The sequence below is a fragment of the Panulirus ornatus genome, chromosome 1 (genome assembly GCF_036320965.1).
Source record: "Panulirus ornatus isolate Po-2019 chromosome 1, ASM3632096v1, whole genome shotgun sequence".
Classification (NCBI taxonomy): Eukaryota; Metazoa; Arthropoda; class Malacostraca; order Decapoda; family Palinuridae; genus Panulirus; species Panulirus ornatus.
This window is the reverse complement of record NC_092224.1, coordinates 35,996,236-36,008,541: the sequence shown is the minus strand read 5'-3', so window position 1 is coordinate 36,008,541 and position 12,306 is coordinate 35,996,236. Positions and strand designations below refer to the sequence as shown.

General features: G+C 38.4%; 1 protein-coding gene across 8 annotated transcripts in view; it reads left to right on the top strand.

Moving 5' to 3' along the window:
* Ube3a (ubiquitin protein ligase E3A) overlaps positions 1 to 11,858 on the top strand; it is a 70,111-nt gene extending 58,253 nt beyond the window's left edge. For 6 of the 8 annotated variants that reach the window (XM_071661688.1, XM_071661667.1, XM_071661696.1 and 3 more), the window contains 3 exons: positions 172 to 389; positions 2,427 to 2,560; positions 10,887 to 11,858. In XM_071661688.1, the coding sequence (XP_071517789.1) occupies positions 172 to 389; positions 2,427 to 2,547 (339 nt within the window). In that variant the 3' untranslated portion in view covers positions 2,548 to 2,560; positions 10,887 to 11,858. Of the gene's footprint in view, positions 1 to 171; positions 390 to 2,426; positions 2,561 to 8,030; positions 8,145 to 10,886 lie in introns of all 8 variants that reach the window. The other 2 variants (XR_011712780.1, XR_011712775.1) reach the window with 2 other exon arrangements.
* Positions 11,859 to 12,306: the final 448 nt, after the last annotated feature.

Here is a 12,306-nt window from a genome sequence, read left to right as displayed (position 1 = left end):
AGTTCAATCCCTGTGTCCTGATTTGATATAAAAAAAAAAATTGCATTCCATCTCTTGATTTTCCCCAAGCTGGTTGAGTTTTCAATTAAGTTTTGAGGATTTTTTATTCAAAGTGGTATTTTGACCCTCTCAGAATGGGCGGGGGAGAATATAGAATGCCTATCATTTCAGCATTATGATTTCTTGGAGCTAATGAAGTCTGCTGAATATGATGGCGGTTATACCAGTGAGACAGCAATTGTACAAGCATTTTGGGAGCTAGTACATGACATGAGTACTGAGGACAAGAAACGGCTGCTTCAGTTCACCACAGGATCGGCACGAGTTCCTGTTGGAGGGCTAGCGAGACTCAAACTCATAATAGCAAGACATGGTCCAGATTGTGACAGGTAACATGATTTTATGTGAGATGATGTAGGATTAACATTATTTTTATCATTAGCATAAGATCCTATCATGTTCATATGGCTTCAATGTTAATGTTTGAGGTTTAGATATACATATACTCATTCTATTAGGGAGATGCCTTTTTCTGGAGTGTGGCTTCCATTCAGGACATGGCTTTTGTCATTTTAAACTTCATTGCTTTTGAAAATGTGTTAGTGGGGTTCCCATTATGGCCATAAATTGCTTAGGGCCCTAATATGTCCACCAATGTAAAGAAAAAGAAATTAATCAGAATTTCCATCTTGTACACCATCTCTCACATTTTATGGTTTATTTACTGCTCATTACATGAACGTTAATTTACAGTTGTGATTGATCAAGAGATTATATATAATGTGTTAGGGAGACTTAATATATGCCATTCAGTAGGTAGTTGATTTGAGTTTGTTTTCTTATTGTTTTGTTTCTTGCCAAAGGTAAGAAGCTGTATGCAGCTTTTATGGATCTGGAGAAAGCATATGACAAGAGTCGAATGGAATGCTTTATAGGATGTATTAAGGATATATGGGATAGGGGGACAACTGTTGGATGGTGTGAAAACCTTCTATAGAGTAGCAAATGTTTGTGTAAGAGTGGATGGAGGTTGAGCAAAAGTTTTGGTATACATGTGGAGGTGAGATGATGTCACCATGGCTCTTTAACATGTATGTGGGTGGAGTGATGTGAAAGGCGAATGCAAAACTAGGGAAAAGGGGTGCAGAGATGGAGTTTGGTGGTAAAGTATTGTAACTAGTTTGCAGATGATACTATGTTGTTTGCTGAAAGTGAAGAGGAGTTGCAGAAGGTTGAAAATGTGTTTTATGATGTATTTAAGTGTAGGTAATTGAAGGTAAATGTGAGTAGAAGTAAAACAATGGTGCATGAAGGGAAACAGTGTGACAGTATAGATTTTGCAAAATCCAGTTTAGTGAAAGAAGAAAGTGTACTAAACTGTGTTGTAGATATGGGTGGAGAGAGACAGGAAAAGGTGAGAGAAGTGAAGTATTTAGGAGCAATCTTGGTTTATTGATATGGAAAGGAGGGTGGATGTGCTGGAAATGAGATGTTTGAGGACAATGTGTGGTGTGAGGTAGTTTGATCGAGCAAGTAATGTAAGGGTAAGAGAGATGTGTGGAAATAAAAAGAGCGTGGTTGAGAGAGCAGAAGAGGGTGTTTTGAAATGGTTTGAGCACATGGAAAGATTGACCAAGAGGATATATGTGTCGGAGGTGGAGGGAACGAGGAGAAGTGGGAGACCAAATTGGAGGTGGAAAGATGGAGTGAAAAAGATTTTGTGTGATCGGGGCCTGAACATGTAGGAGGGTGAAAGGTGGGCAAGGAATAGAGTGAATTGGATCGATGTGGTATACCAGGGTTGACGTGCTGTCAGTGGATTGAATCAGGGCATGTGAAGCGTCTGGGGTAAACCATGGAAAGTTGTGTGGGGCCTGGATGTGGAAAGGGAGCTGTGGTTTCGGGCATTATTGCATGACAGCTAGAGACTGAGTGTGAACAAATGGGGCCTTTGTTGTCTTTTCCTAGTGCTACCTCGCACACATGAGGGGGGAGGGGGATGGTATTCCATGTGTGGCGAGGTGGCGATGGGAATGAATAAAGGCAGGCAGTGTGAATTGTGTGCATGGGTATATATGTATGTGTCTGTGTGTGTATATATATGTGTACATTGAGATGTATAAGTATGTATATTTGCGTGTGTGGACGTGTATGTATATACATTGTGTATGGGGGTGGGTTGGGCCATTTCTTTTGTCTGTTTCCTTGCGCTACCTTGCAAATGCGGGAGACAGCGACAAAGCAAAATAGTAATAATAATAATATATATATATATATATATATGTATGTGAATGGATGCATCTTTCTTTGTCTGTTTTCCTGGTGCTTTCTCGCTAATGCCGGAAATGGCAATCAAGTTTAAAAACAGAAACTAGATTAAAAGAATGGGCAACAGGTCTGTTAAATAATTATGTTTTTCCAAACAGATTACCAACCGCACATACCTGCTTCAATGTTCTACTCCTGCCTGAATATTCTAGTAAGGAGAAGCTCAAGGATCGTCTTTATAAAGCTATCAAATATTCACAGGGCTTTGGGATGCTCTGAGCAAATAAGCTTGGTAAGACATCTGGTTTATGATTCTCTTCATATATTGTGTGTAACGTTATTGAGAATTTCTCTCTGCTACTGTGTTAGTCTTTTTTAACTATTTAGATATTTATTAGTCTTTTTTTTTTAAGGCATGTATGAATGCAGACATTTTTCCTAAGTAAAAGTTTGGAAATAGCAAACAGATCTGAAAAAAATATTTATAGACCACTGTCACTCTTTGTACTGTTTCAGACCTTATAACAGTGTTTGATATATATGCTGAAGGATTCTTGCAAATTGGTGTCCTTATCTTGAAAATGAAGCAGTTAGCACATGATACTTTGAAAGACGAGATAAGATTTGATTCAATCACTTCATTCAAGGGGGATCTTAAATGCAAAGAAACTAGCAAAAATATGAAATTAGTAAAGGCAGAATTATGAGTACACAGTAAAATCAAGAGAATTAGGAGATTGAATATAAAGTTAAGATTATGAGTAAACAGTAAAAACAAGAGAAGTATGATATTGCATTTATATGAACAGGATGACATCAATCATCTGTATGATTGATGTCATCCTGTTCATTCCTCTGTGATGCTTTGTTTTCACTTGGATGCAAAAGGGTTGGATCCAGGAGCTTCATCAATTTTTGAATACCTTCATGTTATGTTTCAGTGTTCTAGGCCTTTGAAAACCCCCAAAACTTTGTGATTCCTGTCCCCATTGACATGGAAGATGAAATGTGGTAAGTAGTGGTAGTGGATGGGATTGCAGTTGAGTTTCTCAAGAAAGGGGGTTATTGTGCAGTTGATTAGATTGTCATGGCACAAGATTAGGAGCTTCAGGACTGGTAGAATGCATGTGTTACCTTTATATTAAGACAAAGGGGGGACAAAAGAGAATTGCTCAGATTAGAAAGAGAAAATTGTGTTTAGTATACTGAGTAATGTGTGGTAAGGTGGCATGCACAGAACATCTGATTAGGGAGCATTGTGGTTTCAGGAGTGATAGAGAGTGTATTCGAAGAATATTTGTGTGGAATTCTATGCGAAAGAGAGTGAATTGTATGTGATTTATATGGATCTGGTGAAAGCTTCTGATAGGGCTGACAAAGAGGTGTAGTGGAAGATGCTATAATTATGTTGGGTTATTGGCATATATTAAATGCAATGAGGGGTCTCTTCTGTGTGAGCAAGGCATATATGCAAGTTGGAAGGGAGGAAGATTTCTGGTTATAAGTTAAGGGAGACTGTGTACAGAATGGAAAAAGGTGAGAACAATGGAAGTAAGGGGAGTCGGGGAGGAATGGGATGTATTTAGGGAATCAGTGATGGATTGCGCAAAAGATGCTTGTGGCATGAGAAGAGTGGGAGGTGGGCTGTTTAGAAAGGGTAGTGTGTGGTGGGATGAAGAAGTAAGAGTATTAGTGAAAGAGAAGAGATAGGCATTTGGACGATTTTTGCAGGGAAAAAATGCAATTGAGTGGGAGAAGTATAAAAGAAAGAGACAGGAGGTCAAGAGAAAGGTGCAAGAGGTGAAAAAAAGGGCAAATGAGAGTTGGGGTGAGAGACTATCAGTAAATTTTAGGGAGAATAAAAAGATGTTCTGGAAGGAGGTAAATAGGGTGCGTAAGACAAGGGAGCAAATGGGAACTTCAGTGAAGGGCGTAAATGGGGAGGTGATAACAAGTAGCGGTGATGTGAGAAGGAGATGGAATGAGTATTTTGAAGGTTTGTTGAATGTGTCTGATGACAGAGTGGCAGATATAGGGTGTTTTGGTCGAGGTGGTGTGCAAAGTGAGAGGGTTAGGGAAAATGATTTGGTAAACAGAGAAGAGGTAGTAAAAGCTTTGCGGAAGATGAAAGCCGGCAAGGCAGCAGGTTTGGATGGTATTGCAGTGGAATTTATTAAGAAAGGGGGTGACTGTATTGTTGACTGGTTGGTAAGGTTATTTAATGTATGTATGACTCATGGTGAGGTGCCTGAGGATTGGCGGAATGCGTGCATAGTGCCATTGTACAAAGGCAAAGGGGATAAGAGTGAGTGCTCAAATTACAGAGGTATAAGTTTGTTGAGTATTCCTGGTAAATTATATGGGAGGGTATTGATTGAGAGGGTGAAGGCATGTACAGAGCATCAGATTGGGGAAGAGCAGTGCGGTTTCAGAAGTGGTAGAGGATGTGTGGATCAGGTGTTTGCTTTGAAGAATGTATGTGAGAAATACTTAGAAAAGCAAATGGATTTGTATGTAGCATTTATGGATCTGGAGAAGGCATATGATAGAGTTGATAGAGATGCTCTGTGGAAGGTATTAAGAATATATGGTGTGGGAGGCAAGTTGTTAGAAGCAGTGAAAAGTTTTTATCGAGGATGTAAGGCATGTGTACGTGTAGGAAGAGAGGAAAGTGATTGGTTCTCAGTGAATGTAGGTTTGCGGCAGGGGTGTGTGATGTCTCCATGGTTGTTTAATTTGTTTATGGATGGGGTTGTAAAGGAGGTAAATGCAAGAGTCCTGGAAAGAGGGGCAAGTATGAAGTCTGTTGGGGATGAGAGAGCTTGGGAAGTGAGTCAGTTGTTGTTCGCTGATGATACAGCACTGGTGGCTGATTCATGTGAGAAACTGCAGAAGCTGGTGACTGAGTTTGGTAAAGTGTGTGGAAGAAGAAAGTTGAGAGTAAATGTGAATAAGAGCAAGGTTATTAGGTACAGTAGGGGTGAGGGTCAAGTCAATTGGGAGGTGAGTTTGAATGGAGAAAAACTGGAGGAAGTGAAGTGTTTTAGATATCTGGGAGTGGATCTGTCAGCGGATGGAACCATGGTAGCGGAAGTGGATCATAGGGTGGGGGAGGGGGCGAAAATTTTGGGAGCCTTGAAAAATGTGTGGAAGTCGAGAACATTATCTCGGAAAGCAAAAATGGGTATGTTTGAGGGAATAGTGGTTCCAACAATGCTGTATGGTTGCGAGGCGTGGGCTATGGATAGAGATGTGCGCAGGAGGATGGATGTGCTGGAAATGAGATGTTTGAGGACAATGTGTGGTGTGAGGTGGTTTGATCGAGTAAGTAACGTAAGGGTAAGAGAGATGTGTGGAAATAAAAAGAGCGTGGTTGAGAGAGCAGAAGAGGGTGTTTTGAAATGGTTTGGGCACATGGAGAGAATGAGTGAGGAGAGATTGACCAAGAGGATATATGTGTCGGAGGTGGAGGGAACGAGGAGAAGAGGGAGACCAAATTGGAGGTGGAAAGATGGAGTGAAAAAGGTTTTGTGTGATCGGGGCCTGAACATGCAGGAGGGTGAAAGGAGGGCAAGAAATAGAGTGAATTGGAGTCATGTGGTATACAGGGGTTGACGTGCTGTCAGTGGATTGAAGCAAGGCATGTGAAGCGTCTGGGGTAAACCATGGAAAGCTGTGTAGGTATGTATATTTGCGTGTGGGGACGTGTGTATGTACATGTGTATGGGGGGGGGGGGGGGTTGGGCCATTTCTTTCGTCTGTTTCCTTGCGCTACCTCGCAAACGCGGGAGACAGCGACAAAGTATAAAAAAAAAAAAAAAAAAAAAAAAGTTAAGGTGGGTCTATCTCAAGGATGTATAATGTTACTGTGGTTGTTCAGTCTGTTTATGGATAAGGATGTAGTAGAGGTAAATAAATACAAGGGTACTAGATTGAGGGATTGGTTTTTGGTATGCTGGGGTTGGGGTTCATGGGAGGTAAATCAGTTGTTGCATGCAGCTGACATGGCTCAGATAGCAGACTCCAGAGGCTGCATCATGTGCCCTGATTCAGCTCAGTGACAGCACATTATCCCTTGTATATTGATCCAGTTCATTCTCTCCCATGCATGCCTTTTAGCCTCCTAATTGTAACAGAGGCCAGGCTTTAGATGAAATATGAAAAAGGGCCAGAGGTTGTGAAGTTATTTCATCTCCTCTGCTTTCTTTTACAAGGCAAAAGGGAAGCAAGCTGGGAGAAGTAGAGGGAAAGAATTACAGTTAAGGCAATGTAAATTATTCACCCCTTCCTAACACTTTTCCTTCCACCAAAAATGATTTTGAATATTTTGCTATTTGCAGTGAAGAGACATGCCCATGTACCATTCATACAGCTCGTTTAAAGACTGATGACCAATTTACCAATGGATTAGATGAATATGATAACTGTATGGATGTATAAAGGTAAAGATGTTAAGGATAATTGTAAAAGTTAGAGGGTGATTGAAGTCAGGTATGTGAGACAAAAGTTTGTTAATGGTAGAATGATGACAAGAATTATCTGTCACATCAGCAACTAAGATCATGAGCATGATAGTATGATATTTGGCCTAAAAAGGAGTATTTGTGGCACAGAGAGTATTCCTTTTTTCAGATGATATGGGTGGGTAACCTGTATGTCTGTCAAAAGAATAATGCTTATGATAATGTTGACTCGTTGGTGGTGTGTGGTGAGAGTTATGAGTTGTCGGAGAGTTAATTGAAGCATTGAAGGAACTTTACAGACATAGAGGCAGGGAAATGAATTAGTAAGACTGAGCTGAAGCTGCGATATGAGAATATCATGTTTTGACCCCATGATTGCTTTTGTTGTATATGGAAGTAATGAACTGCTAGGAATGAAGATAGAAGATTAAACCTTACAAAAAGTTTGGAAAGGAGGATCAAGATTGCATGTGCAGATGATATATTGGGTAGCATAACAGAAGTAGTTAAGGATACTGGAAGAGAACCTGCAAGGGTGTTTGGGAAGAGGAAACTGTAAGTGAACGCTTATGAAATTAACTGGTTGCACCATTGAAAAAATTAATGTTGGAAATAGGTCAGAGCGCATTAGTGATTTCAGGGATGTGGAAAATACATTTAGTGATTGATTTTTTTTTTCAATTTCTCCCACCTTAGTAAGGTATTATCAGGAATAGATTGATGATAGTCCCATATGCTTACATGTATAATGCACCAAAATCAGAGCCTCCGCAAACAAGCCCCTCAGATACTCCATGGTTTAACATGCATCATGTACCCTGATTCAGCTCAGTGACAGTGCATTATCCCCTGTATGTTGATCTAATTCATTCTCTCCCATGCATGCCTTTTAGCCTCCTAGATATTCAGTCCCTAATACCTCAAAACATCCATTTCTCTGGCCTTGTACCTCTTAGTTACCCAATCCCCTTTTTTCCACCAATTCTATGTTCATCCTTCTTATTTGTCCGAACTATTTTAGCACACCTTGGTCTGTCTTTGTTCATCCTTCCTATTTGTTTGAATCATTTCAGTGCACCTTGGTCTGTCCTTTCATTGAAACAGCACTTACTACTACATCTCAAGTATATTGTCATTCTTGCAAGATCAACTTGCATCACACCATAAATTGTCCTCAACCATATCATTTTTACATGGTCACCTTCATGTGATCTTTTGAATTCAGGGTCCAAGACTTTCATCTGTACAACAATGTAGGAACTACTATACATTCAGATGTAACCATCTTTGCCCTAACAGACTCTGACCTGTTATGCCACACACTCCTCAAGGCACCTGGGACCACAGCCCCATCTCCCACCCTTTGACTTCGTTCAGCTTCATGGTTCCAGCTATTGCCATTCCCACTCTCAGGTACCAAAAGCACTTCACTTTATCCAGATTTTCTTCCCTTAAAGTTGCACTCAAACATTCCTTTGTCATTTGCCTGCTGTACCTCATTAATATATTTTTCTCCTAATGTATTCTTAAAATTTTGTCACACACTCTACCAGACTTTGTCAACAGATTCTGAAGTTTCTCTTATAATTTGCTACCAGTCAGGTCACCTGCAAACAGGAAATGATTACCTCCCATACATCCTATCCTCCATGTACCATAGACCTACCTTTAACTTTATAACATTTATAATTAGCTCCCTTAACACATGTTATAATCAGAATAAAGAACAACATTGACATCATACTTCCTTGATGTTGACCGAGCTTCACCAAGAACTATTTGCCCTCCACTTCTACTCGCACACATATTTTACTCTTTTGGTAAAAACTTCTCTGCATTTAATAACTTTACATTTACCCCATGTATTCAAAGCACCATTGATGATGCTTCTATGTTAGCTTTATCGTACTCTTCCTTCAGGTCCATTTCCTTCAGGTCCAGTTTCCTTTCTTTCTCCAAATATTTCTTTTACAAACACTGGGTCCTCATATCCTCTGTCAGATGTTCTCGGCATGTTACTACCCATTATCACCACTCTTACCAGGTAGACTCAGCATATCTTTATAATTCAAGTGGTCATGTTTGTACCCCTTGCTTCCAAGGGTGCTATACATGCAATCTGCCAGGCCCCAGGCACCTAATCATTGGCCATACAAATGTAGCATATCCTGACTAACTGATTTAACAAAACTATTACCTCCCCCTCTTTAGAAGCTCAGATACAGTTCCCATCAGCTGCTACCATTTTGTCACACTTCATCTTATGCAAGGCTTTCACTACCTCCTCTTTTTTTTTCATGATACCTTTCTTTGCAGCTCACCTTGCATGCCACTTTGTCCCAGACACACCGAATTCACCACCGTATTATCTAATACAGTCAGTAGTCTCTCAGAACATTCATGCAGTCTTTTTTCCACCTCTGCTTTGTTTTTTACCACTTATCCTCACGCTCACCTCATTGTTGCTCATATGTGTTCTTGATCTCATAGTATTCACCTTCTTTCAGAATGTTTCCTCATTCTTCTTGGAAGTTCCATCAACTCTTATCCCATACCTTTTTTACCCTATTTTTCAGGTCTTTTACATTTCCCTTGATTGCCTGTCACTTTCTCTTATACACCTCTCAGTAACTTGTATTTCCTCCCTCCAGGTACCTTCCATACACCTCTCTTTTCTCATTCACTATCATTGTAACTTTCTCATCTTACCTTTTTCTCATATGACCACATCCCACCCTCCACATAGTACTAATTTCCATCACATCAGTAAGAACTTTTTTCCTAAGTACCTGTTGCTCTCGCACTCACCATCTTTTATTTATGCTCACCCCATACTCCTTTTCACTCAGTCTGTCTTGGTATCACTGCATACAGAACTCCTTTTGAAGCCAGTTCACTACTTCAGTTCACACTTCCTCATTTTCCTAAAACCACTAGAAAATTTTTGCACTATTCTACACCAAGAAATGGTCAGATATTCTTTTCTCTTGCTCACACTCAGCAGGTTTCCTTTTTACTTCTGTCAAGATAACACTTAACCCAATAATTCTTGTTGACTCCAATCCCACTTACCTAGGAATATTGCTGAGAGACAGGTAAGTAATTGGATCTTTGAAGGAAGATTTTGCAATTTGAATATGTTTGTAGGCTTAACAGAGCTTGTAAAGGGAAGAGTTAAACCTACTTCCATGTATTGGAGAGAACTTTTTGTACACGGTGATATAATAACAGGAAGAAGATGAATTAGTTAGATGAAATTTTTGAGACTCAGTTACTGAGAAAGTGGACTGGTGGAGATATGGAAGGGATGAGATTTTGGTTTGGGGAAAAAATATTACATTTAGGCTCTTGAGATATGGGCATGTTGAAAAAATAGGTATTCACAGATTGACATTGTTTATGAGTGAGACTTAGGGAAAGAGGGAGACCAATGGCAAGGTAGAAGGAGAAAGGTAGAAATATTGTGTTTGATTAGGTTGTTGCTTGAATGTGTAAAGTAATGAGAAAGAGGGAATGATTGAAGGAGGTACTGCATGAGACTTATTGGTTGTAGTTCATAAATGATATGGTTAATTGGAGAAAGTGGACAAGGAAAGAAGTGATATTTTTTTTTGTTTTTGTTAGGATGGTGAGTAAGAATATGTATAAAAGAAATATTTGTTAATTTTTGTTAGTGGTCAAAATTCTAACATAAGCATGAGTGTTATCACAATGAACACAGTTACTTGTAGAGACATGACTGAAGAGGTTGTAAGTGTTATTGCTTGCAATGAAATGAGAAAAAGTATTTCTAAATGCTGTTCATGTTTGTAATGCTCTAAAGATTAGAGGGAACTGGGATAGTGTTGGATATCAGACGTATGATTACTAAAAAGATGCGTAAGGTAATGATTGTGTTTAGTTAGGAATGACAAATGGTGATTTTGGTTCAACTGAGACTTGGATGTTTGTGGCACTATAAGTGAATTAACTTGGTATATATTGTTTTAGCATTATTGGATTTTAATTATTTTGTGTAGCACTACATGCTTCTATTTATTAAAAGTTTTGGCAGGTATTTCTTTGATAGAAGTATATGTTTATTTTGTGTATGATAAACTGTAGACGAATTTGTTTATACTTTTGTGATTATAATCTTCATATTTTTTTTTACAGCTTGGGAGAACAGGATATATGAAACTCAAGGTATCTTTTGCCATCTGTAAAAAGGTCAACATTATTCAAGTTAGAAATTGCCTCAGTAAATAGCAGTGTACAAAAACAGTATGAATGATATTTTAGTTAACTAAATTTGCTTGGCAGCATGATGAATTGTATGATTTTTGATTTCATGTAATTTTATAAAACAGATCCAGTTGTGCTTGTGGCCTTGAGAGAACATTATTTTAAATAATTGTCAGGTCTGTAATGATGAAATTATGCTGGATCATCAATAATTAAAATTTTTTAGCTTCAAGTTTTGCTACAGTTCAAAATATTTTCCTTGTTAAGTGCAGCTGACAATAGCACTCATTTTTTTTCAGCCAAAGTGGATGCTTATGTTGTATTCATATGCTAAAAGTTTAAAGTGGCTTATGTATTGCAAGTCACATATTGTGTACAGATGTAGAATCTTAAAGAAATTATTGAACTTTGAAAGGTGAATTATTAAAGCTTCTGTGCAAATAACTGTTCAAAAAGAAAAATGCTCATAACTATACACTGGTCCTCTACTTACTGGAATATCTTGTTCTGTGAAATAGAGACATCATGTAGCTCACTGTTGATACTGGGATAATGAGCCAGTTTTCTTCTTCCTTTTGATAAAAAATGTATATAGCCCAAGAAATCAAGATTGAGTTGGCTCATGGTCTGTCAAATACATTTTTTTAATTATAGAAGTCTGTGCTGTGCAGATGTCAAAACCCTTGTTCTTATGTATTTAAACACTCATTGTAATTTAGTATTTTTGTATAATTGGTTTATGAATTATGAGCCATCATATGTGTATGGAAAATGAAATTGCCAGTGATGACAGATTCAGAGAGGCTAACATACCATGCAGCATTTTGTTTTTGCTGTCCGAGGTTTATACATTTTGTATGTGATATTTCATTCATAAGTGTAAATAAAAGAAAATTAAGATAATGTCCTATGTTACTGAGCAACCTTTATATAAATATTTCCTTTTTTATTACTAGACCAAGCTTTTACTGCATCCTATTATAATCTTCTCAGGGCTTTCTCAGATGCATTCCTTGTCATCTGTTACATATTGGCACCTGACATGTAATTAAGTACTCTAGCATGATCATCACCATTTTGGTACATTTGACATTCGGAGACATTTCATTATTGTTCTCAGTCGGGAGATACGAAGGACTACCTATAACGAAAATGTGCATTTAGTTCGTTTTAATGATTTAGGTTTATGTAGACTTTGTTATATATTTTGACGATATAAGCTCTTGTCATGGACATAAATATGAACAAGGGTTAAAAAGATAGAACATTAGAAAAAAGGAAAAATACCATACAAGTTTTGGGAAAAGTGGGGGACACTTTCTTTTGAGTAGGGGTATGCTGTAGCTGTTTT